At 42.0% G+C, this 26,750-nt stretch overlaps 1 protein-coding gene across 2 annotated transcripts; it reads right to left on the minus strand.

Annotated features, from left to right (window-relative positions):
• On the minus strand, nt 1–26,276 carry CDC16 (cell division cycle 16). Of its 2 annotated transcripts, XM_032880987.1 has the most exons (18): nt 26,112–26,271; nt 24,931–24,985; nt 24,730–24,827; nt 23,311–23,349; nt 22,827–22,967; nt 21,039–21,198; nt 20,019–20,110; nt 19,405–19,538; nt 18,243–18,322; nt 16,400–16,449; nt 15,383–15,456; nt 13,821–13,946; nt 11,087–11,239; nt 9,490–9,553; nt 7,056–7,117; nt 5,585–5,720; nt 3,799–3,889; nt 1–471 (listed from the first exon to the last, which is right to left on the minus strand). In XM_032880987.1, the coding sequence occupies exons 1-18, from the start codon at nt 26,157–26,159 to the stop codon at nt 212–214; spliced, it is 1,863 nt and encodes a 620-aa protein (XP_032736878.1). In that variant the 5' UTR covers nt 26,160–26,271; the 3' UTR covers nt 1–211. The 2 variants fall into 2 exon arrangements, with proteins under 2 accessions (XP_032736878.1, XP_032736879.1); XM_032880988.1 differs by lacking the exons at nt 1–471; nt 3,799–3,889 and adding an exon at nt 5,121–5,424 and having other exon boundaries at nt 26,112–26,276.
• Nucleotides 26,277–26,750: the final 474 nt, after the last annotated feature.

The following is a 26,750-nucleotide window of genomic DNA, read 5'->3' on the forward strand; positions in this document are numbered from 1 at the left end:
CTCTTTATTTCTCTACACAGAACTGTTTTGTAGGATCAGAAAACATATGCTGCAAAGGTGTCTGGTGTGGTCTCTTCCGGCAGGTCTCCATTCCTAAATGGAGAGGAGAGTCTGTATTCGTGCCAAGAAATGGGGAATTCTGAAGACGGTACAAGGATGTGAGGAAACCCTGACCTCCCGCAGGAGGACGGGAGCTGAGAACTGTCTGCAATCATGCGCTGTGGTCTGACATAGAGGTCTCCAGCATCATGTCACTTTCATTCATTTCAATTTCGAAGGTTTCTTCCAATGAAGGTCTGGGATCTGGAGTTTTCCTTGAGGTTTCTAGTGGTGCAAGCCCTGCTTCTTCTGTAGTCTGTTTCTCTACTTCAAATTCCCTGAAATCCCACGGAGGTGAAATAATGTTTTTTAGTGTCTTCATTGTATGCACATCAAAGTCATAACATTTTAACTTGTCTTTAATGTCTGCTCCTAGAAGGAAACAACACAAGGAGAATAAAATAAACTCTGTCATTTATCTGTCATTTCCATGGTTACACAGCACTACCTCCATCATTTAGTCATTTACTTTTAAGAGGATGAATATAGCTCAGAAGAAAAAATATGCCAATCACTCTCCTCTTCTTTTTCCCTTTATTATCAAGAGGGGTTGCTGGGGAGACTTAGAAGCACATGTTGTTTCAGCTCCCAGTGGCTCAGCAATGCCTGTCCCTAAAGCCCTCACACAGGAGCGGAGCCAGCCAGCAGGCACCTGCCCTCGCCTGCTACGAACCAAGAACCGCTGGCCGGCATTCTGGCACAACTACAGTCACAAGCCTTAGGCACACAGGAACCACAGTGAAAGGAAATACACTCTCCGTACATCAAAATCTTAAGACTAATGGACAGGAGCCTTCCAACAGAGAAGGTAAACGAGGGTCAATCATTTCTGACATAAACAATATAATCTTACACAGTTCAAACTAACAGCTTTCAATAATAGGTGTTTTGACAGATAACGACATGCAAGTCTTCTAAAAATAAAAATAGTGAAGCATGGTGATTAATCATACTGCATTGTGTATTTGAAAGTTGTTAAGAGAGACTTTAGAAGTTCTCAACAAAAGAAAAAATTTTCTAAGTATGCATGGTGAAGCACGCTAACCAGACTTTAGGTGATCATTTCACAGTATATACAAATACTGAACCATTATGTTGTACACCTGAAACTAATATGCAACATGACAATTTCACCTGAATAAAAAAAATAATAAAAATAGTACATGATGACTGATATACTCGGGAATGTCCTCTTCAAGACCATTAGCTTCAAGAGAACAGGCAAAATGTCTGTCTCACTCAATTCTCTACCTCCAGACTCTCCGTAGCTTTATGGGAATTTTGCATTTAGCCTCACAATCCTCCTTGAAAAAAAGAACCTGAGGCTCAGACTTGCCCAAAGCCACACGGCTGAGCGGCAGAGCTGCGATTTTAACCCAGGGTCTTTAGGATGCTTTAAGCTTAGGGTGTTCAAGCTTTATGCTTTAGCTTTAAGGAAGTGAGTTATAAAATACACACTAAAAAGTGTGCATTACTGGGCTAATCTTCATATATACATACACCCACATAACCACCACCAGCCCAAAAGAGAACACACTTCCAGCTCCCAGAAAACCAACCCGTGCCCTTTCCAGTGAATACCTTCCCTTCCCAAGTCAGAAGTAATCACTGCTCAAATTTTTCTATCAGCATTGATTAGTTTTGCTTATTACTAATCTTCACATAAATGGAATTAATCAGTGTATATTCTTTTTGTCAAAATGAGATTCACCTATATTACAGGATGACTTAATAGTCCTTTCAAGTGTGTAGTACTCTACTGCATGAGCTCGCCCCAATTTCTTTCTCCATTCTCCTATGCATGGCCATTCCGTTATTTCCAGTTGGTGTAATTCCAAACGTAGCTGCTGGAAAGAATCCTGTGTGTGAGCACTGGCCTCCTGAGGCCCTTGAACACTGGGAACACACCTGGGAGCAGTATTCCTACACCCTAAGAGCAACATGGTAGGTCACCACCCTAACACCCCAAAGAATCACACCTCTTTAGCCCCCACTCAGGATGACGCACTGAGTCCTGGAACTTGTGCTGAACAGAATGTGATCGAAGTGATTTGTGACACTTCCAGCTTTCAAGGTCTTGAGGCTTTAATTCTCTTCCTTAGAACCTGAGACCTCCACGCTACGAAGAAGCTTGAGATAAGAGACCCATAAGCAACCTAGCTGTGTCAGCTACGGTCCCCATCTATGCATGAGGCCATCTTAGACTTGTCAGTCTGTCAAGTGTCTGCTGACCACAGCTGCATTAGTGAATGAGACCAGCAAATGGGCCACCAATCAACCTAGAGAACTCTGAGAAATAATGCGGCCTAGTGGGTTGGAGCGGTCTGTCAGGCAGCAACAGATAACGGACTGAACAGGCCCGTTTAACCATAGCAGACACGCTCAACAGTGTTCCAAAGTGTAGTACACCAACAGGCAACAATACACCAGAGTACCGGCTACTCCGTATCACCACCGACGCTAGGCACTACTAGTGTTCTCCACCTGCAGCCAGTTTGGCAGGTGCGCAGTGACATCTCAGTGTGGTTTTAGTCTCACTTCCATGATGCGTAATGATACTGAGCACACCCATTTGCAACATCAGTGGATCTCCTCTTTGCTGAAGCTCCTGTTCAAGTATTTTGCCCGCTATAGGCTTACCTTTTTTCTTTTCCTTTTCAAATTTTTATTTAAATTCTAGTAAATATATAGTGCAACATGGACCAATTTTTAACTGAACTTTTTCTTAATGATTTATAGATTTTTTGTATTCCAGACAAGTTCTTTGACCAGTTTACAAGTTGTAACTTCCCCTAGTCTATGATTTGCCTTTTCTTACTCTGTTAACAGTGTTTTTGATGAACAGAAGTTCTTCATTTTATTGAAGCCTAATTTAATTAACTTAACCCTTTTCTCCTCTCATGGTTTTATGTCTCGGTCTCAAGGTTTAACCTCACTATACCCTCGTTACCTTAAAAAGTTTATAACTAACTGGGGCACCTGGGTGGCTCAGTGGGTTAAAGCCGCTGCCTTCAGCTCAGGTCATGATCTCAGAGTCCTGGGATTGAGCCCCGCATCGGGCTCTCTGCTCAGCAGGGAGCCTGCTTCGCTCTCTCTCTCTCTCTCTGCCTCTCTGCCTACTTGTGATCTCTACCTGTCAAATAAATAAATAAATAAAATCTTTAAAAAAAAAAAAAAGTTTGTAACTAAGTGCCCAAATACAGCATTTCCATCCAAATTTATCTTAAGACTTGCTTATTATTACAAAAAAGTTATTTAAAGAATTACAGAGCACTGTAATGTGAATGTAAGCCAACTTAATATCCCACTGAAATATAAAAGTTAATATGCTATTAATAGGCTTAAACCCCATTTTATAAAGAATTAAGGCCAGAGATTTTCATTTATTAGGAATTAGAAATTATTAGAAACTAAAAGTCTTTAAGACTTTTTCCATCAATTAAATTGATTCTCCTGTATCGCAGCACTTTACACACACTCTATAGGAGTATTTTGCATTTACCAAGTGCTCAATTTTAAAATGCATGAATACTTAGTAAGTCCTTAATTCCCACAGCATTGTTTCAACAAAATAAATGGAGTTTCTTGATATCATTAAATGGTTAGAAAGATAACTTAGAACCTTACAGGAGATTTACAGAGATACACAACAATCCAAAGAATAGAATACAATGTCAGCCAAAGTAATTATAATCTTACCAATGTAAGCTTCAGAATCACCAATGTACATCTCAATGCAATGACCAAGCATCGTGACAGAAAATGTATCATCTCGCCTAAGACCAAGGGCCTGTCAGAAAAGATTCAGCATGGTTATTAGAAGAAAATGTATTTCCTTCTCTTTCTTTTAAAAATATTCCTGCAGGACTCAATGCAAAACACTCCAGGGAATCAGGAGGAGTGGGGAAGGGGGGGCTACAAGAATAGCCATGAATTGATGTCTGCTGAAGTTGGGTGATGGCCACGTGGAGGGTCATTACACCATTCTGTTTTAGGTTTGAAATCCCACTTGTCCAAAAAGATTTTCAAAACCGTATCTCCACATAGAGACTTCTAAGCCTTCTGTATTAATTATATAAGAGAGGCAAATTATCCCATCTTCACACACATTTGAAAGATCACACAAACCAGAAAAGTTGCTAGCTAGTCCACACTTCTCAGTAGCTCAGTATTCTGGTTATCATAGTGGCACTTACAGGACTTGATCTCACCTGAAAATTTTAACCAATCCTCTGTGTTTTCTCCTATTTTATCTTTCTCTCCAGATACCATGATTTCATTGATTCTAAGACCCATATATTTTTTTCAAATTGTAACCTTTCTGAACTTGGGATGTCTTAAACAACCAACAACTGGTGGTTTCTTAATACTGCTGTCAGCTGCCCATAGCCATAATGAGTGTCCTGCGACGTGGCAGTGAGTAGCTGGACCTGGCAGCCATGGAGACAGAGACTAGACCACAAACCACGTGAACGCTCTCAAATACAGGAACTGCCATTGTTGTTGACACTTCCTGGCAGCCTAAGATCTGCAGAGCCAATGTCTTTGTTTGGGAGAAACCTAGTCAAGAGCGGAGTCTCAATCCGGCACCGAGAGCAGACACATTGACTATCTGGTACACAAGTGATTTAGAAGAACCAAACTCTGATAGAGTACCTTGAATATCTATTTCACTTACATTTTATTTTTTATGTAGATAACTAGAGTGATCCCCGATGAAAATCTGTATGTCCCAGTATGGCCAAAAAGAGCACTTTTTCCAAGTACCAAAAATCAGGGAGATAAGAAAAAATCATGTAGGGGCACCTGGGTGGCTCAGTGGGTTAAGCCTCTGCCTTCGGCTCAGGTCATGATCCCAGGGTCCTGGGATAGAGCCCTGCATCGGGCTCTCTGCTCAGCGGGGAGCCTCTCCCCCTCTGCCTGCTTGTGATCTCTGTCTGTCAAATAAATAAAATCTTAAAAAAAAAAGAAAAAGAAAAAAGAAAATCATGTAAAGTTTCAAGGTTTATTTGTGTCTGTGTTGAGTGTGTGTGCGCGTGTGTGGTCCACTTGCTTATTAATGGTGTCTTAGATTTGGCAAAATACGGCATGTGGATTTAGGAAAAATTCTTTCCTTGTGATGAACACAGATTGCTTTGTTCACTGACCAAAGTGATCTAAGGGCACTAATTACAAGTCCTAAATAGAGAGACTGGAACTTCTTTTTTCCTGTTTAAACGGGGCCAATAAATACCACAGATACATGTATGTCTCATTGTACATTTAGGACAAGTCTCATATTTATCTCTCATTTGATGAGACTGCAAAATGCACACATGCTTTTCTCTGCAAAGGAAAGAAGAAAGCACAAGGTCACCTGAAGAATTTTAAAATGGCAAAATAAACATTACCCAGAAAAACAAACAAATACCCCAACACTGCCTAGAAAAGATCTTAAAAAAAAAGATCTTTTTTAAAAAAAGTGGTAAATGTTAACTCGACATACCGTGTGGAAATAGTCAACAGCATTTTCAAAGTTGCCCATCAGACTGTGGATATACCCAATGGCAGAATAGGTGGACGCATTCTGGGGAATTAACACCAGTGCCTGACGGTGGTAATCCAAGGCCTCGGCGTATTTTCTGTGAGAAGATGAGAGAGGGAGTTGGGAGTGGGAAGAACAGGAAGAAAGAAACAATTCGTAGGTACAGTGAAAGCACTCATTTGCTAGGTCTAAGCAATCCATATAAAAACATCAGAAGCACTTTGGGAAATCAGAATAACAGCTCTGGCTGGTAACGGCTCTTCAGATCTACCGTCTACCTGGACACCTCCCTGAAATAGACCTTCCTGCTCCGCCAGCCAGCCGAGGGCACTCCCACAGGGACCCAAGGCTGGAGCTGGAGCCCCACGACACTGCAAGGCCTCCTCTATGGCAAGACAAACCCCCCCACACCACTGCTGGTTAAAAGAACCAAAGGTCCACAGAAGTTACTTGGGACAGTATTTCCCAAAGCTCTCTGGAATACCTGCCCTGTACATTTTTTTTTTAATTTTTTAATTTATTTTCAGCATAACAGTATTCATTGTTTTTGCACCACACCCAGTGCTCCATGCAATCCGTGCCCTCTCCAATACCCACCACCTGGTTCCCCCAACCTCCCACCCCCCACCCCTTCAAACCCCTCAGGTTGTTTTTCAGAGTCCACAGTCTCTCATGGTTCATCTCCCCTTCCAATTTCCCTCAACTCCCTTCTCCTCTCCATCTCCCCATGTCCTCCTTGTTATTTGTTATGCCCACAAGTAAGTGAAACCATATGATAACTGACTCTCTCTGTACATCTTTTGTGAAGAAAAGGTTCACTAAAGTTTGGGAAATGCTGCAGCTCACAATGAACAGTAAAGACTCCAAGAGACCCCGAAACAGAAAACCCTGTTGTATTTTGAGTAGCCTGGAGTTTCCCAAATTTATTTAACCAAAAAATCTATTCTTCAAAGGCTGCTGTTTAGCACACCATAAACCTCGTACCTACAGAAAAAGAGTGAGTTAGATTATGGACATGGTTTTAACTAAACCCTACTATCCTAATTCTTCCAAATTAATTTTGAATACAAATTTTTTTAATCTAAGAAAATAAAAGTGTAATTCTTTAAACTTCTAGAATTATACCACCAGAATATAAAAATAAAGAAGTAATAAAAACCACTAGAGATAATTATTTTGATGCTTGCTATATCTGAACAGCAAAGGACCCAGTTGGAAGATCTCAAAATGAAAGTACGGAAAAGAGTACATGGCTGGCCCAGTCGGTGAAGCATGCAACTCCCGATCTGGGGGTCCTAGTTTGAGCCCCACACTGGGTGTAGAGATTATTAAAAATTTAAAAATCTTTTAAAAAAGGATGGAGAAGGCTACACAAAATTAAGTAAACTTTCAGTCACAAAGAGTATTTTTTAAAACGTCCTACTTTACTTACTTAAGCTTCCTGCAGACGTGCCCCAAGTTGTTCAACAAAGGTTCCCATTTGTCAACCGTAACCTGAAACACAGCAGCATCAAACCCATGACTCAGGAATGCTACCTTTCAGATGGACCCATTCAGCCACACCATCACACGCGCCCACGAAGGCTGCCCTCTCTCCCGGTGTCTACACAGCATGAAGGAGGCATTTGTTGGATTCTCCCATCTTTCTTTCCTATTAGGAGACTTCCTGAGGACACTGTTATTATTAACACAACTTTGTTAATGAGCCACACCATAAAGAAGTTCAACTTCTGTATCTCCAGCCCAGAGCTTTCCATCTGCCTACTAAATATTCCTACTTAGAAAGCTCACAAGCACTGCAAATCCAATATACCGCCCACTAAACTCTGATCCTGCCATCCCAGCTCCCCAGCCTCAGGCCCTTCTGAGCGCCTGCCTCTCATGCCCCCTAGGAACCACCAAAGACTCGCTCATCAGCTGCCTCATTGTAACACCAACCCCCATGTAACAAGTCTTGTCTGGGCCCCACCACCTCAGGATAAGGTACAAGGCCCTTAATGATCAACACTTAACCCTCTTGACACATTTCTTGATGTAAATCCTGTGAACTTAAATCCTATGAACTTAAAATCCAGGCTGTAATCAATTTGCTCCAAGTCGGCACACACTGTTCTCTAACCTTCTATAACCTTTTCCTCACTTGTGTCTGGCTGACGTCTGCGCCTGCATTAGGACGGAGGAGTAAGAGACCGTACCCAAGAGGCGTTCTTGGCCCACCCTCAAGTCTGGGTTAACTGCCCCTGGTGGGTTCCATTATTTGCTCAATCACAGCGTTTTTTGTGCACTGTTTAATTACTGCCAATTTAATCTACAATCCCCAACAGGTCTAAGGGTAGGAACTATCACTCCAGTTTGCTATTGGCTCCCAACACCTGGCTCAGAGCTTAGCACACTGTGGACACACGATCAGTCTGAGCTAATCAGACAACATACCAAGCCACACTCTCCAGCTCCCGAGCCTGGCTCCAGAAGCCAGAGCCCAGGGGAACAAAAAAACACCCTTCATTCATGATTCTTAGGCACCACTGCTCCCCTATGGCTATTTTGACATTTGCTACAGTTAACAACTAAAGTCAAACAGTATTTCCCCATCTTCATTTCACTTTTTAATGGGCATTTTATCAATTTCAGAGTATTGTGCATTTGTACTTAAACCCATTACTATAAATTTCTATAAGACTCCACAGTGCTCTTAGATCATCAAAAAATAGTTTCAACTCTCAGTGTGGTTTGTGATAGTGTGTCTTAAAGTTTTCTGTGCCTGAGAATCATCTTGGGATCTTGCTAAGACCGCAGACTAGGATTCAGTGCATCTAGGACTGTGCACTTCTAGTCAGCTTCCAGGTGATGCTAAGGCAGCTGGTCTCGTTAGAGCAGCAAAGCTCTAAGCTATTCAACTCTGAAAACTGGCAAGGTGACATGTGGCAACCCCATATGAACAAAAACACACTCATTATATACATACTTGTATCAACATACAGAAATAATAGTGTTTTTAAGTTCCTAGGACAAATAAAAGACCAAAAGAGATAAAGCTGTGTGTATGGGGACAAGTGGACTGCCCCTTGGCAGGGATCCAGAGGGAGCTGGGTCTGTCAGTAGAGGAAGCAACAGCCAGGGAAGATGTGGCTACAAACAAGGCTGCCCCAAAAGGAACAAGGTAAAAATGGGAAGTGGCAATCAGAAAGGAATAAAACAAAATAGAGGTTAATGAGAGGAATCAAGAACCGGAAGAGCAGCAATATGCAAATCCCTTACCTACAGAAGTTGACAGTATCTAAAATTGTTAATTTTAAAATAATACCCAGGTTTATACATCCAAGCTAGCTGGGAAGTTAATTCATGAGCACATATCTTTCCCATGGTAAAACCTAGTTAACTATTTCAAACCTGAGAGATCTAAGTATATTTTAAGTACAAGGGAAGAAAGAGCCATGACAGGTCTGACTAAAGTGATGTCCGGCCTTACTCCTACAGCAGTGGGCACTGTCTGTCTACACATTAATCAACGAGGGGGCACTTCAGTTCCAGAGAAGGGTATCGTATGTTAGAGGATAGATACAGTGCCCACCAGTGTCCACGATCACAACACTCCCCATATCAAATAATCAACAAATATATTCTAATTACTCCCACATATCAAAACTATAGTCTCTTAGGAAGCAAACAATTGACACTTACCCTCTCAATTAGAAACAGACCCGATTTATACCATGTAGCAAAATAAATGCCTGATATCTAAACATTAACAAGCCATTTGCCAGGATAAGTATTAGCCCATTGTCTTAGGCAAGACAGATTGTCCTTATTATTGTTCTCATTCAACAGCAAACACACTTAAGAGTTACAGATATTATACAGAATACCTCATTTCCAATTGCTTTAATTTTTTCCAAAGCATCAAGAAACCATTTTTCTGCTGTTTTCCATCTAAAATAGAGGAGAAAAGTGTGCAGATTATTCAAAATTAGCAAGCATAAACATAGTAAGAAAAATGAGGTAAACTTCTGTAAATAGTTTATTAAAATTCAAATTCAAACCAAATACATGATTAATTTTATGGCATTAACATCACAGGTCATCAGATTTTAGAAGATACAGTTAATTCTCTTTATTCTTGGTACTTATATTCCATTAAGTCACAGTGAACACTTTTAGCAAATACTAAACTATGGCTCCTGGCAGATGATAGGGTCAGGTTCCTACAAACCTGTGGTCAACTATTGAACACATATCCCGTTTCCCATGTGCTTCTGTTGACTGATACCTTATTTAACATACATGCTAATCCACTGACACTGAACACAGCCAGCAACAAAACTCATCTGTAGCCCTGTTGTGTGTAGGGTCACAAACAGCACATCAGTACCAGGCTTGGGATCATTTTAAACAGTTACACCATCAAGAGAAAGCACAAAAATGTGACAAATGTAACACAAAATAGACTGCAAAAAACCAAAATGCTCGGGTGCCCGGGTGGCTCAGTGGGTTAAAGGCTCTGCCTTCAGCTCAGGTCATGATCCCAGAGTCCTGGGATTGAGCCCCGCATCGGGCCCTCCTCCTCTCTCCCTGCCTGCTTCTCTGCTTACTTGTGATCTCTGTCAAACAAATAAATAAAATCTTAAAAAAAAAACAAAAACAAAAACAGAAAAACCGCTCATTTACAGTATGAGAGCACTAATAGGAAAGCAGAACGTCACCTCTGCGTCGTCTGGGAATGTGCATCTCTCTGCAAACAGGAAAGTGCTGACTGTGGCTTACAAAACCAATGGATTGTATATTAAATCATCACTGTATATTATTTTAAAACAGCTCCAAACTTGCTTTCATATATACTAGATCATCCAATTTTTAGAAGATACACACATACACCATAAAAAACACTACAGTAGTACTGATTCGCTGTTTTTAAATTAATGTATAATTTAGTGCAAAGGACTACAAATATTTTTCTCTTTACAGTATGACACTGAATTATTCTACAAATATCCAAGGACAGAGTAATGTCTCAAGTGACCAGGAAACTCAGACTGAGCCATTCTAATTAGTTTACTTTTTGGTTTAACTGGCAACTAAATGAACAACAACAGTTTTGTTTCACAATTGTGGGAAATCTTCCTCAAATGTACGACTCCAGATCCTAATCAAAAAGGAGAAGAAGAAGGGCTCCATGATGCCTCCAAGCCACCCTATGGGGTGCGGTCACTTCACCATGGGCAACAACTGTCCGGTTTTGGAACTATGAGCTTGTGTAGCCCGTGTCCAAAGGGACCAAACCGTTAGCAAATTTAAAGAAATCCAAAGTAACATTTTGTATTTTCTTCTTTTTTTTCAAACTATCTACCTCCATCTCCTAAAATGGTATGTATTTAAAAACAAAAATCTAATAAATAGTGACTGAGGTTTTACTTCATTTATAGAAAAAAAAAAAAAAGGAAGGATTTTGGGCCTCTCAGTACTTACTCTCCATTCTGAAATGCAACCACGCCAACCTCATGCATAACAAATGGGTCTTCTGGTGCAATGCTTAGCGCTTGGCCAAAGAATCTTTCAGCCAATTTTGAGTTATTGGTCAATCCATATTCTAATCCGATGTACAGCATTGGCAAATGACACCTAAAAATAATGGAAAATTTCACATATTCAACACCTAAAACTTTATAATTCGGCAGAAATTAACTTACCAAGTTTAAATCCTGTCTGCAAAATAACTTACAGCTGAAAAACAAGGTGCTTACTTTTTTTCTAACACTTCATTTACTGATATTTAATCAAGGTCTAACAGGTTTTTACTGCTTATCGGCAAACAATTCATCTTTTTCATCATTCTACAGTAAAAGCAAAAAAATCAAAAACCCTCTGAAGCAGAAGGGCATGTGTGTGCTTCCTGTTTTCTTCCATGATGCTAAGGTCAGACCCTTAGCCCGGACTGTCTTCCCTCCTCTCCTCTTCTGATTCAGTACCAGGTGTCCTTTGGGACGTATTCAAGTTCCACTCCTCTTTGTTAAATGCTTCTGCCTTTCTAACCTAAATGGCTCTTCCTTGTATGGATTCCTGTTATCTCAATTCCTATCAGTTCTATGCCAGCGAGTTCAGAAGTATGTCATGTATACCCCATTTTTACATCCTCTGCAACAGTTCTAGGCACAGACTAAGTACTAATCACTTAACTGAATCTCCATCTTCTGTCAGACCAGTAATTACATTAAAAGAAACAGAACATTTCCTTGAAGATGGGTCTAAGAAAGTCTATAAATAGTAACCAGCTGGTTGGTATGTTCTTCGGTTTTAATCAAGAATCATGACTCAGATAAAGACTCTATCACCTACAGAACAGTCATGAAGAACTTTTTGTTTTTTTTTTTTTTAATTTCTTTTCAGCGTAACAGAATTCATTTGTTTATGCACCACACCCAGTGCTCCATGCAATACGTGCCCTCCATAATACCCAGCACCTGGTTCCCCCAACCGCCCACCCCCCACCCCCACCGCCCCTTCAAAACCCTCAGATTGTTTTTCAGAGTCCATAGTTTCTCATGGTTCATCTCCCCTTCCAATTTCCCTCAACTCCCTTCTTTTTATTATTATTATTTTTTTAAAGAGAGCTCCCAAGGAGGCAGAGAGGCAGGCAGAGAGAGACAAAGGGAAGCAGGCTCCCTGGATCCCAGGAGCCTGAGATCATGACCTGAGCTGAAGGCAGAGGCTTATGAGCCACTCAGGCGCCCCATGAACTCTTTAAAAGGATTTACCTGGAGAAAGTACTTCCAAAATGGCCAAGTAAGGACCTCTAAACCTCTCCTCCATTAAAGAAACAAGAGCACTGCCTAATTATCAAAATAAACTTTTTCAAAACTTTGGAAGTTACAACAATCTGAGGGGTGTTTGTTCTAGAAAAATAGCTGACATGTTCAAAAGACACACAGAACAATTAGCAGTCTGAGAGTCAGAGGTGAGGGGGGAAATCAGTCAATAGAAACTGTCTGAGACAAAGACCAGATGTTGGATGTAGTAGACAAACATTTTAAATAACCTATTTTAAATATGAAAATAGAAATAAACAGAAAATCTCGAGTTGAAAAATAAAATAAAATAAATCACTAGAAGGGCTTGACAGCAGTTTGAAAAGGCTGAAAAACCAGTGAACATGAAAACAGATCAACTGAAGATTACCCAATCTAAGGAACAGAAAGATAAAACGATGAAGAAAAACGAACAGAGCTTCAGAGACCTGGGGGATGCCGCCAAGCACACCAAAATATGCATAATGATGCATCTGCCCCAGAAAGCAAAAGGAGACCGTAAGGAGCAGAAAGAATATTTGAAACCAAAGAATATTTGGGCCAAAAACACCCCAAAGCCAAAAAAAAAAACCCTTCCAAGTAGGCTACTCAGAGGTCCACACCTAGACAAATCATAGACTACTGAAAAGGCGACCCTCCCATCTTTAAAGCAGTGAGAATCCTCAACTAATAGCACACAAGAGTACAAGGTAGCTAACTTGAACTAAGGGCTTTCTGCACATCAGGTGTTGCTGAAAGTCTGTAACTGGTATTGTCTCAGTTTGTCTTGAAAAATACATCTATTTTTCAAGAGGGGGCATTATTTGCCAAGATCATCAAGCAGTCTGAGCTACTGCACTCCTACCACCTCCCCAGAGACAGAGGCAGCCCACATAAAAGAACAACGCACGGCAGGCCTAGGGCTGGGGCCACATGAGTCCAAAGAGAGTAGACAGGGACAATAGCAACACTTCAAGTCCCAGAGTAAGATACTCTTAGGGCACATTTACGTCACTGAGTATCGATATCCTTAATATTGATATAAACCTAGAACACTGGCAAATACAGTCCTCTAAGCCCACAGCAAATCCCTTCTGGACTTAAATAGGATATAAACAACAACTGGCATATGAATACGTTCATTCTTGCATAAGCATGAGAAGGGTCGCGTCTCTTCCCTCAGCTTAATTTCCTGGTTCCCTTCTGCACTGGTCAAGGTGAGCTGCTAGACACAATCACTACACCAGCCTTTCTTTCCCTCAATTTCCAGTTATTTTACAATCATAAGCTACTAACAAGACACAGGTAAGGTACTTTTGTTTAGTTCAGGAACCCAACGGCAGTGACAGTAATAATGGAATTGTCATTCTGTGAGCAAAGGCAATCCTTCGTGGATTTTGCCACATGCTCTGCAGTACCCTTTCATCAGCTGTGCGGCCGTGAAGTAGGCGGCCATGGCCTGGTCGTGCTCACTCTCCACCGCAAACGAGTGCCCGTATGCTACCCACGCAGGCCCGTAAGTCTTCTCAAGTGTTGTCGCTTTGCTGAAACAAGAGATGTCATCCTAGTCATACAGTCATTCTTAAAATTTTTTCTTTTATATTAAGCTGAAGGCTTCGAGGATATTAGAATAAATGAGCTCTCAAGATATTAAATACTTGCATAACAACTGCATTTATGCATTTAAAATAACACAATGCTTAACAGTAAGCAAGCAAAATCTTAAGAGAGGTCCACGACTTTTTAGGTACAATAACCCACTGCCATCCTGTACAGAATTTACGAACATTACTTAATACAGGAGCTTTGTTTCACTAATGGTGGTGATAGCAACCATTTAATGAAGCACCATCTTACAGGCCTTATATGCACCACCTAATCCTAATGACTCGCAAGATGAATTACACTGAGCCTGGGAAGATGAGGTGACAGCCCGTGGATGGTGGTAAGAGGGTCACTCTGGCTCTGCAGACTGGACTGCATGGTCTCTGTCTTAAGTAATCCCCAGTCAGCAGACACACTGGTAACCCGTATCATAAAACATGGAAAACATAAAGGATGAGATTCCCATTTCCCAGCAGTTTATTTTCTACATTTTCCATCACTCAAATGTTCCTTGCTTCATGTGGAGCCCATCACTTAATCAGAGAAGCATACCTTCCTACTGAGAAAGCACAAGTTCTTCTAAAACACGTAACATTCAACTAACCAGGGAACTCCTATTTTTTTCCTAGTGAAAGATCCTCACATGTCATCCTCCTAGTTTTCCTAACAAGCCTGGGATACAAGTATTGGACCATTCCCATTTTTAAAGAAGAGAGGGTCAGAGAAATTAACTTTCCCAAGGAATTACAGCTAGTAAGTGGCAGGACTTGCATTAGAGTTCAAATCTGGGTCCAAAGTTTATACACTTTCCCTTAGAGCCATTTTCTATTTTGTTCATATGGAAGAAGTCAGTTATTATAAAACCTTAAATTTGTAGTTATTCTTCCCACACTGGACATTCTTCTGTACTTCAGTAATTGAATAATACTGATTAAAGAGCTTGAGTGAGCTGCATGGAGCTCCTAAAGCTAAGACCTCAGCAGATCCTTATATAAGCTAGCTCTCACTATGCCAAGAATTCTGTTCTACAGTCACATTTAGTGATCCCAATCTCACGTGGTCTCACGTAATTTCACAACTGTTAACAGTATCTCTGTAAATAAAAAACAGGCTTCAAATGACATTATTCTTTCATATTTCTTCTCATTTATAAATAATTTAAATATATCATAAGTTATTGAGAACAAGGTCCACACCACTAATCTCCCCTCATGACATCTTATAAAAAGGTACATAATTGATATAACTGAACCGAATATGCTAAAGAAATCATTCTTTCATACTGCTTTTAAATTAACTAGTTATTGTATTAAAAAGGATGAACAAAAAATCAGTTCCTATAGGCTTATTACAGAGGAAAACAACAGATTCATACCTGAGATATCTTCTGGCATGTTCATTTTTATGACCAACCATAAGATAATAGCATCCCACTGCAAACCAAGACACCTACAAAATTCAAAATTTACTGTGACCAAAGATGCTTAACTTAGAACTGGAAATCTCTAACATATTAGGTCAGAGACGGGACTAAATGTCCCATCACATGTTCTAGCTCAAGTTATTCTAGTTCAAGTTGGAAACTTCTGTAAGACAGGCTGTCTATCAAGTCCTAGATGAAAAAGAATAGATTCTTCCTCAAAGTGCCTTCAACGATGCTCCTGCAGCATTCAAGATGAGGTCCCTAAACGCTTAGTTCAAACACCAGTCCGCGTCATGGCTGCCCTGGCTCGACCTTGGCTCTAGCAGGCACTCACCGGGATCGACCTCATTAGCTGACTTCTCTTGCACTGGTTTTGCCTCTTTCTTAATTATTTTCATGCTGGCCTAAGGTACAGATTGTGTACCTTGTGTGGGCCTTAGGCCTTGATCCCTGACTTCTGTCTCTAAAGACATAGTTCCTGATTCCAGTTTCAACTTCTGGGTCCTGGCTGTGACCCACAGCAATGTGGGAGACACAAAGATTCAATCACTACACAGTTCAGTTAGGTATGTTACACATGCAACATGAAAGAGCATTACTCGCGAGAGGTGACATGACTTTCACTTTCAACATCTTATTTTTCTTACATCAAGTATTCTAAACTAAGTATATATAATTTCCATAACCAGAAAAAAAAAGGATTTTTGTCTTATTTGTGTCTTTTGTTATTGTCTGAAGATATCTAAAAAAAGAAAAAAAAACCTTCATGGACTGAAAAATTTAATGCTGCTTCTAATTATCATAGCACTAGAAAGTTCTCCTCCAACACCTTGAAATAAAACATTATTCACTCGAACTTAAATGTGAGTTACTACTTAAACACCAATTAAGTATTTTTTAAGGTTCAGGTAACAAAACAAAACAAAAAACAACCCACCAAAAAAAGGTATACATTATACATGTACTTACAGGATTACTAGGATATAGATCCACCAACTTATGAGAAAGATAGAAAAGTTCTACATTAGAGAAAAAGAAAAAAAATTACATCCAATGAATTTTAAAATATGACTTTCCTCTAGTTACATAGAACAAAATCACATAGATTTTGTTCTCACGGCAATAACTTCATACTTCTCTTTCTTTCTACCTAATGAGATACATGAACCGCACAGGGCAGCTGCTACAGCTGCTTCGTTCACCTCCACCGTCCCCACTCCTGACCCCGTAAGTGAGAAGGGATGAACCAGATGAACGACACATGACACAGCCCGTCATGTTGCTTAAAAAGTAAGGTCTCAGCTCTTCACCTGTCTTAAAAACTGGGGGCGCCTGGGGGCTCAGTTGGTTAAGCAATTGCCTTCAGCTCAGGTCATGATCCCAGGGTCCCAGGATCGAGTTCCACATCAGGCTCCCAGCTCCACAGGGAGTCTGCTTCTCCCTCTGACCTCCCCTCTCAGGCTCTCTCTCAAATAAATAAATAAAAAACTTAAAAACAAAAACAAAAACTGATGTCTCTGACTCCATGGCCTTATTACGGACCATCTTAATCACCCACAACCAATCTGCATAACCAAACTTTCTTCAGTTTACCAACTCAGCAAGATGACTTCTTGATAAATAAGTCCAAGTCCTAAAACACCCTGGTGACATTTCCCACATGCAGACTTGGACTCATTAGACCAGGAGAGCCAGAGAGACGGCATCTGCAGAGAGCTCCAGGAGACGGGACGCTGCTGGTCCATGGGCTGTGAGCAGCAGGGGTTTGGAGCTGCAGTGTCTGGCTCTTTAAACTCCTGGCCGATTTCACTACTCAGTTTAAAAGATTTAAGGGCAAATAGCATCTAAATGTAACTGAATGTTTCTGAAATGTTAAAATATGGAAAGCACAAGCAAAAAAAATCTATCCCCCTCCAGTTTCTAAAGAGTTACTGCCTGCTATCTTATCAATTTTCTTACGGATTTTACAAAAAAAGGAAAAACAGAAAAACTGCCCCCCAGTACTCTAAAGCTTATGTAACCTAGGGCACCTGGGTGGCTCAGTTGGTTAAGCAACTGCCTTCGGCTCAGGTCATGATCCTGGAGTCCCAGAATAGAGTCCCACATCAGGCCCTCTGCTCATCAGGGAGCTGGCTTCTCCCTCAGCCCCTCGCCCCTTTCATGGTCTCTCTCTCTCTCAAATAAATAAAATCTTAAAAAAAAAAAAAAAAAAAGCTTATGTAACCTAAACCAGAAACTACATTGGAGAAAACGAGGCAAGGATAAAGGAAGAGTGTCCTGGTTGACCATCAGTCATTTCGATAAGCCTTTCTTACCCTTATTCCTCACCCTCACTGAAGAACTCCACTATGTTGTCACCTGCAATCTCAATTATCCAGGATTTATGAGAGAAAATTTCCAGTTACAGAATTTTTTTGTATTAACAATTATTATTTTTTTAAGGATTTTATTTATTTGCCAGAGAGAGTGTGTGTACGTGCACAAATGGGAGAGCAGCAGGAAGAGGGAGAAGCAGGCTTCCCAATGCACAGCTTGATCCCAGGACCCTGGGATCATGACCCACGCCAAAGGTAGACGCCTAACCACTGAGCCACCCAGGCACCCCCACACCCAACCATCCCTTAACAATTATCATTTTATTTATTGTTTGGTTTTAGGTAGGCTCCACACCCAGCATAGAGCCCAACACAGGGCCTGAACTCATTACCCTGAGATCAAGAGCTGAGTCAAGAGTTGCACACTCAACCACACTCAACAAAAGGAGCTACCCAGGCACCCCAACAATTACTATTTGAATCAAAAAAAAGTTTACCGTTCGCTTTATTCAGCTCCACAAGTGTTCCTATATGTACAGGCAAACAGTTTGCATGGAAAGGATCTTTCTCCATTACTCTGAAAGTCAAAGCAACACATTTACTACACCAGAAACAGTATGTAACAGATCATAACTCATCAAAATCAGCTATGCCTAAATACTCATTACAACATTATGTAGAATACTATGGGTTACAATACTTTACTTTTTTTCTTTAAGATTTTATTCATTTATTTGACAGAGAGATCACAAGCAGGCAGAGAGGCAGGCAGAGAGAGAAGGGGAAGCAGGCTTCCTGCCGAGCAGAGAGCCCGATGCGGGACTCGATCCCAGGACCCTGAGACCATGATCCAAGCCGAAGGCAGAGGCTTTAACCCACTGAGCTACCCAGGCGTCCCTCTTTTTTACTTTCTTATTCATCTTCAGGTTGGCACAGTTAAGGTAATGATTATCTTATAGATGAAAGGAAAAATTCTGGTTTATTTGTTAATAATAGAAATAAATACTATCACATATATTTAGTTCAAGTCAATGGAACTATAACACATAAAACAAGCAATCCAATTATTTAAAAGGATTAAAAACAATATGAACAGATATAAACAGATCATAAGCATTTGTCAATTAAAATTTTTGTGGTATCAAGGATTTTAAGCAACCCCAAAGATCTGTTAAAAATAGCTTATGTGTGTTCACTTCAACAACACACACATTAAAAACAGCATATGTAATTTAGCTAAAAGACAAGCTTGAATCGTGTGCACTTGAAGACTGGTATGGGGGGAGATGGATGGACTAGTTAGTGAGCCTGACTCAGCAGCCAGTACCTAGAGGAATTCACCCGTCCCTACTTTAACAAAGAATGGATTTTACAAGACTACGTCCCAGAATCATAGTTCCAAACTTGCAAATTGTAAAAGACAGATGAGGGGCATGTCTATTCCCAAGGTAATGGAATAAAGCAACAGTGTGCATAAACCTGTGTCTATAAATTGCTCCTTTAAGACAACAGGAACCCTCTAGTACTCAGCAAAAGGTAAAGACAACTTAATTTATCATCAATTAGTTCAAGATAACTCGGAAAGCAGTCCTGACCCTTCTTAGGTACAAATGGGACTGGGCTCTATGCTCCCACACAGAAATGAGTAGATATACTTACACAGAAGTAAGCTTGTAGCACATTTTAAAATCACAGTTATAATAATGTCTTTCAGCTAAAGACACTACCACATCCAGATTCTCTTGCAAACCATCTACAGACTCGGGGAGGACAGTTTCACTAGGTTTATTATACTGCAACAGAGAAGGTAAACATGAACTCAGTGAGTAGTACAAAACAAATGGCAGACTCCATCTGGCCCAAGGGCTTGGGTTTGCACAGGGCAGGTGTGAGCCTCTGGAAGCTCTAACTTCCAGTCCCATCCATCCTCCTCTCAGTTAGCTCAACTCTCTTCTCAATTTTGTCACGGAATTCCAGGGTAGGAAGTAATTTACAAATTACAAGTTCAGGAAGCATAAGAAAAAGTCCTCATTTTCATACATCATCATCCCATTTATGTGATAGTTTAATTAGTATAACGAGTCCCTAGGAGAAAGACATGTTTTTGGAAGCTTTTTTATTAATCACATCATATATTTTAAGTGATCTAAATTTATTCTTGTAAATATGCTAAATTAACAAAAATTAACTTTTAAAAATTTAACCACTAAAAGAACAGAGGCCAAATTCAGGGAAATATTTACACAAAGCAAAAACTACATGTTTTTACTTACCTTTTTTAATTTGTTCTCAAAGAGAAAGCGTAGCAATTCCTGTTCTTCGGTACAGAGCTTGCTAAGAGGTAGTGACTCAAGAAGTTCTTTTTCTTAAAAATGTTAAGAACAAAGAATGTCCTCACAATATTTATGGGGGGGGGGAACATCAGCAATGAAAAATATTCTTCTATAATTCTTGGTCTAAGCAAATCAAACTCAGAGGAGAAAATAACAAGATCAAAATGTACTAGAAAAACTAAGACAATGGTTCCAGACCCAGAGGACGAGAAGTACTTGGAGGGCTGAGCCATGAAGCCTTTTAGGTAATGTTGGTCATCACGAGGTGCAAGGACCAACAAGCTGGTTTCCCAACCTCACTCTGTGTGGACAGAGTTGGCCGTCCTAGCACCACAAGACGGTTAGCAGGATCTCTGATCTCTACCCACTAGATGCCAGTAGCAACCTCACACTCCCAAGCCCAATTTGTAAAAATCAAAAATGGACCCGTAGGGGGCAAAATCAACCTTGCTGAGAACCAAGGCACTAGCCTAAACTATGCTTGAACCTCATTCATACAACACCTCCACTTTCTCTCTGCTTCTTGCATGTCTCCTCCTATTACTGCTCACATATTAAGTCTATGGTTCTCAGCCCTAGTTGTACCTTCAGGTCATCTGAGAGCTTTAAAACATCTGATGCTAAAGCCCCACCACCAGAGATTTTGTTCCACTTGCCTGGAGTTGGGAACTGCACACTGATGTTTTCAAAGCCCCTCAGGGCTTTGAGATATACACAGGTCGGGCACCTCTGAATCAGATACTCAGTTTGCACTACCTCACTTCTCCAAAAGATGGTCTCATCATATCAAAACCCCTAAAGATTCTGATAACAATGTGCTCCACATCTGAAGATGCTAAGGAAGTTAATACGTCTATTTAAACCTGCACATAGTCTGCTCTTGATTCTACAGATTTCAGAGGAAAAAACATCCAACCAATATTAATCGTGTTAAATGTGAAAACACCTGAGTTTCCAAACCTTCTTGGGCTGTCAACATGTGATGTGATGTTAAAAGATCAAATGCTTCAAAACAGTAGGCATCGAGCTTCAAAGCTTCTTTGTAGCTACAGGTAGCCAGGGCTCGGTTGTCCAGGGCATCATAGATCTTCCCTCGTAGGAGACAAATAGAACTCTTTATCTGTTGGAAAAATGAGTCACACACTAAATCAATACTTCTAAGCTTAACTTTTGATCAAGAATTATATATTATCTGGGGCACCTGGGTGGCTCAGTGGATTAAGCATCTGCCTTTGGCTCAAGTCATGATCCTGGAGTCCCAGGATCGAGTCCCACATCGGGCTCCCCACTCAGTGGAGAGTCTGCTTCTCCCTCTGACCCTCCCCACCCTTATGCTTTCGCCCATGTGCAAATAAAAAAATAAAATAAAAGGAGTTATATATTATCTGAAAACTGAGACTCCTCTTACCCTCTAAAAGGACTTATTCCATCCCAACCATCAGATGGCATAAATTAACAGAAACAGGAAAGCAAAGTAAAACTTTTCTAAGCTGTTTCTCCCAGGCTCTTCTCATTTTAACAATTTTTATAGAGCACATGCCACAGCTACTTTGTTCCTTATCTGTTCTGTCTCAAAAAGGGTAATGATTTAGATAGCAAACAGCATACAAATATTAAACTCAGGCAGTTTGACAGGCAGCTCTCAATGAAAGGTTCTTAGTTAATATTGGAAAATGTAGCAACATAGCACAATGGTCATGGATTTGTAGGACTGGATAGATCTAAGTTCAAATCTCAACTCTGATGCTTACTAGTAACCCCAGACAAGTTTCCTTTCCCCTTCTAACTTACAAGGCCTGAGGACTAGAGGGAATCATTCTCTGCACAGCTAGCACATGCTACGGTGTTCACACAGTAACCACCACACTACTACAGTTAACATGAGTAATTCAACTTATATTCCAGACTCTGACCCTCAAGAAACATGTAACTAAACTTATAAATGATCCAGAAACGGGCAGCTGAAAGGGGTGAAAGGCACAGAAAAGTCATCAGGAATTCCAAACCTAAAAATATTAGAAGATATAACAAGCTAAACTTAGACCCAGTCAGTACCCTATGACCTGTGGGGGGGGAAAAAAAAAGTAATTTCATAAAATAATAACACATTACAAGTAAACCATGCATTTCTTAGCAAGAAAATTAATGGATAAACAGTCCAAAATAATAATGGTAATACCAAGCTCCCTCATAAATATCTTTCTTAGTGGAAAAATTAATGCACTTCTTAGCACATAGATATCTCAAGAAGGCTGTTAAAAAAAAGAAAAATAGAACAGTTCAGACTAAAAAACTGTGAATATTATTTATTATGTTACATAATCTCCACCAACAAAGAATTTACAACTTCAGGCAGATATGAAGTATACAAACTGAAATATATACTAAATAACATAGTAACACCAGACCACTCCCTGCAAAGAAGCAAACTAAGGTAACCAAGGTTTTTTTTTTGGGGGGGGGGGGGGTTGCAACACAGTAAGATGGGGAAAGGTTTAAGGTATCAAAAATGAGAAGAAAGATCTCAGGTGAGCCTCTTCCAGATTCAAACATATGAGGACATAACTACAGCTTCCAACTAAGGACGCAGAAATGTTCGGGATCTTTTTGTGTTTCAGTTGCAAATAAGTTGGGAACCAAACTGTTTTAACGTGGTTATACTGAAATAAAAGAAAGTGATTTACGTTTGCCATCATATGTGAGTAATTCTCACTGATGTTACGGCAGCATGCTAACTGCATGACTTACCGAAGACTGTGACATTTCCCAGTCACTGGAGGGGTCTTTCAAGGCACTTTCATCCTTCAAGTATTTTTCAAATAACCTTTTGTTGATTGGCTCCTCCATGTCAAGAATGTCAAGAGCCTGCTGATGCTCTCTCGCAGCATACTGTGTAAAACCAGAAATCCTGTCCATCACCCATGACTGCTAACGGTACACACACAAGTACTGTAGACTTTAAAAGGGCAATATAATATCATACCCATTACCTGAATTTAAAACGTAGAGTTTAAAATTTAAAATTCTAAAGCAAAATCTTCTTCATGCATGTCAAATTCCAGTAAATGGAGAATCAATATTTTATAGCAAACAATACTAAAGAAAACATTTCCTCATGAACTACTCTACTGCCAAGCTTGATCACCAGAATCCTTACACATCCATAAGGGATGTGTAACATTCACATAATTAAATTTTTACCAAAGAAAACTGAAACTGAGAGCATACTTACATGGCATCTAGCTGCAAGGTAGCGACAAGCTTCATACAGCTAAGAAACAAATCAATCTATTAAAAAAGAGATCAAGAAAATATACACCCTCATTCTAAGAGAAAACTATAAACATAAAATTAAGAAAGTTACTTTCATAATGTCCTTTTACTCTTGCAGAAAATCCAAATCCAGTCTTTTTAACTCCTATTCATCTGTTTACCAGGTACTAATGATTCAAAAAGGAGTAAGGAGGGACACCCATGTGGCTCAGTTGATTAACTATCAGCCTTCACCTCAGGTCATGATCCCGGGTCCTGGGACAGAGTCCTGCATCGGGCTCCCTGCTCAGCTGGGAGCCAGCTTCTCCCTTTGCCCCACACTCCCCCCATGCTTGTGTGCGCCCTCTCTCTCTCTCTGAAGTAAATAAAATCTTTTTTAAAAAGGTAAAATAATACAATAAGATGGTTAAGAATAAAAAGGAGTTGGGATCTGCCCTCAAGGAGGTTTTGGCAGGAAGACATAAACACAGCACTATGTAAGGCATAAACAACATAAAGTCTGAAAGAAGAGCATGAGAAATACTAGCCAGTTAAAGAAAACATGTGCAAGGGAGAGAAAAGTGAGAGGTTGGCCAGCATTTCAGGCACTGAACATGAACAGCTGTCATATGTCCAGGGGACTGCAAGTAGTCAGCAAGACTGGGTTGCATGTGACATGTAGTGGTCATGGTGCTGGGTTCCACACAGACTGCAGAGAAATCATAAAGGACCTTTGGTGCCTACTGATTTTACCCTGTAGGTGATGGGAGATCATGAGTGATATTGTGAGTGCTAGAGCCAGGCCTGTGTTTCTGTATTTTGTGATAGTTTAAAAGACTAAAAGACTTGTGATAGTTTAAAAGACGGTTAAAAAGAGGGAAGGGGCACCTGGGTGGCTCAGTGGGTTAAAGCCTCTGCCTTCAGCTCAGGTCATGATCCCAGGGTCCTGGGATCGAGCCCCACATTGGGCTCTCTGCTCAGCAGGGAGCCTGCTTCCCTCTCTCTCTCTGCCTTCTCTCTGCCTGCTTGTGATCTCTGCCTGTCAAATAAATAAATAAAATCTTAAAAAAAAAAGAGAGAGAGAGGGAAAGTAGAGTGGGATAGATGTTACTAGAGAAAGCAGACAAAAGATTAAAACAAAACAGACAAGTTAAAGACCTGACATGTATAAGCAGTGATGACAGTGAAGGGAATATCCATAACTCCAGGGTTATCTAGAAAACAGAATTTTCAAAGCTTAGTGACTAGATGGGGGGGCAAAAGTGACTGAGATTAGGAATAAGATCATTTCCCTTCACATTCAGTAAGAAAAACTGAACCCTTTTCAATAACTTTGACATTTAATCTAATGGCAATTTTGAAAAGCTTTGGGAAGCTTTAACGTTCAACCAACACTTACTTTATCCAGCTTCCGGGACCGAAGGGCGTGAGCTGCTCTATGGTACTGCGCCGTTAGGTAAAGACACTGAGCCAGCCAGTAAATGTCCTGGGGTTCCTCTGGAAGGAAAAAAGGCACATAAAGTAGTAAGAGGTACAAGGAAAAGTAGAAAGGTGTTTAAAATACAAAAATCAGGAAAAAAAATTAGAAGTTGTCACTTACCATGAGAGAGTGAAGCTACTTTATCTGCCCAAAATAGAGCACTTTGATACTGTTGCTGTATTAAAAAAAAAATTACTGTTATTTCAATAGTTTCAAACAAATATCTAATATTATTAGAATGCTATATAGTAAATCAACATCTTAATACAGTAACTGCTTGCATGTTGCGGGGGTCCACCAATCCTATCTCCATTTTACATCTCAGCTGAGTTTGGTTCAGTGGTACAATTAAAACATTGTTGTAAGATCTTTGACAATATACAGCTCAAGAAGGTAGGATTTCTTTTTTAAAGTTACACATTGGAAAAATGTTATCAGCAGGTCCCTAAAACACTCGACAGTTTAAACAATTCTTTTACAGTATCTCCTCATTAGCAACGTTCTCCGTCCTTGAACGCAAACTGCAACTCTGTTGCCTGTCAATCCCCCAAGAGGAATGCTTAGGGAATGGTTACAAATTGGCAAACTTCAAGTGCCCCAAGGGTGGACACCAGGCCCGTCTCACTGCTCACCAGTCCCCAGGGCCAGAGACAAAGTGCTCAGGGCCACCCGTGCCGTTCTGCGGACCCACCAAGGTACCGCGCTCCGGCGCACCGCGGGCGTCGGCATCTCACAGCCACTGAACACCTCACACGCGCGTGGCTCCCTCCCCTTCTCGTTCCCAACTTTACAAAACCTACGTGACCTCGCCGGTTCCGGAGTCGCTCCTGAACGCCGCGGTTCTCGCGCACAGCGCGCACGACTAGTTCAAAGCCGGGACGCGACAAAACACGGTCACCCGCGTCTTCGTTCACTTAGATTCTGCCGAGCGAGACCTACCACTTCCCATCAACCGGCTCAACTCAGAAGCCGCCTGCCGCCGTCCTCCCACGGCAACGTCCCGCCTCCAGCCAGCACCCGCTCCGCGCGCAGCAGTCGGGCTCCGCGCACGTGTGGGGCCCGCGGGCCGCTCAGCGGCGTCCACTCCGGTGTCCCTCGTCCCCGCCGCTGCACAGCGGGCGGGGGGGCGGGGCGGGGCTGGACCCGTCCCTTCGGGGCTTTAGCCCAGGGCGAAGGCCCAGGCCCGGCCGGACCAAGCGCCACCAAGGCCGCGACGACAGTCTGCCCTGCGTACCGGGGCTCCGAGCCGGCTTGCCTCCCGCGCGCCCCGGGGCCCGCGCTCCCCGCGTCGGGCCGCCCACCTGGTCCAGGTACTGCCGGACTCGCTTCCGCAGCCGCTCCAGGTTCATGGCCGCGGGGCCGGGGAGTCCGACCGAGCGCCGTCCACCGCCGCGGCGCGCGCCCGCCTTCCCGCTGCCCGCCGGGCCCGCCCGGAGCCCGCGCAGCAGCGGCCCGCGCCCACTCCGACCCCGCCCGGCCCCGCGCCGGAGCTTCCGCTCCCGGCCAGACCCCGCCCCGGAAGCCGTCCGCGAATGCGTCCCGTCTGGCGCCGGAAGCCGGGGTCGCGCCTTCGGTTCCGAGGCGCTTCTTTGACCCTCCGGTTGCCGGCGGTTTGGGGGCCATGGACGCCTTTCCTTTGCACTCACCGTCCCTGGTCGCGCGGCGCGTCGTGCCGTCCGTGCGCCGTTCACTCATGCGCTCGCCCTGCGGCCGGCGGGGGCGACCGCGGACGGGCTTGGGGTGTAGGCGGCGACGCCGGCCCGGAGGCCCCACGTGTCCCCGTCCCGCCGCGGAGGCAGAAGCCCCGGGTCGAGGAGGCCGCGACCGAAGCCCGGGGAGGAGCCCGGAGGCTGCCCGCGGAGACCGATTCCGGGCCGGGGGGTGCTACGGGGCCGCCGTGGGCGCCCCGAGCCCCGCGATCGCGCCCAGCCGACCTTGGG

The sequence above is a fragment of the Lontra canadensis genome, unplaced genomic scaffold, assembly GCF_010015895.1.
Source record: "Lontra canadensis isolate GAN:19392208 unplaced genomic scaffold, GSC_riverotter_1.0 scaffold73, whole genome shotgun sequence".
NCBI classification, from domain to species: Eukaryota; Metazoa; Chordata; class Mammalia; order Carnivora; family Mustelidae; genus Lontra; species Lontra canadensis.

Bases quoted from the DNA above. Each gene is read 5' to 3' on its own strand.
- CDC16 (XM_032880987.1), bottom strand. From the start codon at position 26,159: ATGAACCTGGAGCGGCTGCGGAAGCGAGTCCGGCAGTACCTGGACCAG. The intron at 24,986-26,111 runs GTGGGCGGCCCG...TTTTTAATACAG, and splicing joins TCCGGCAGTACCTGGACCAG to CAACAGTATCAAAGTGCTCT. The intron at 5,721-7,055 runs GTAAGTAAAGTA...ATCTTCTCACAG, and splicing joins CACGTCTGCAGGAAGCTTAA to AAAATACGCCGAGGCCTTGG.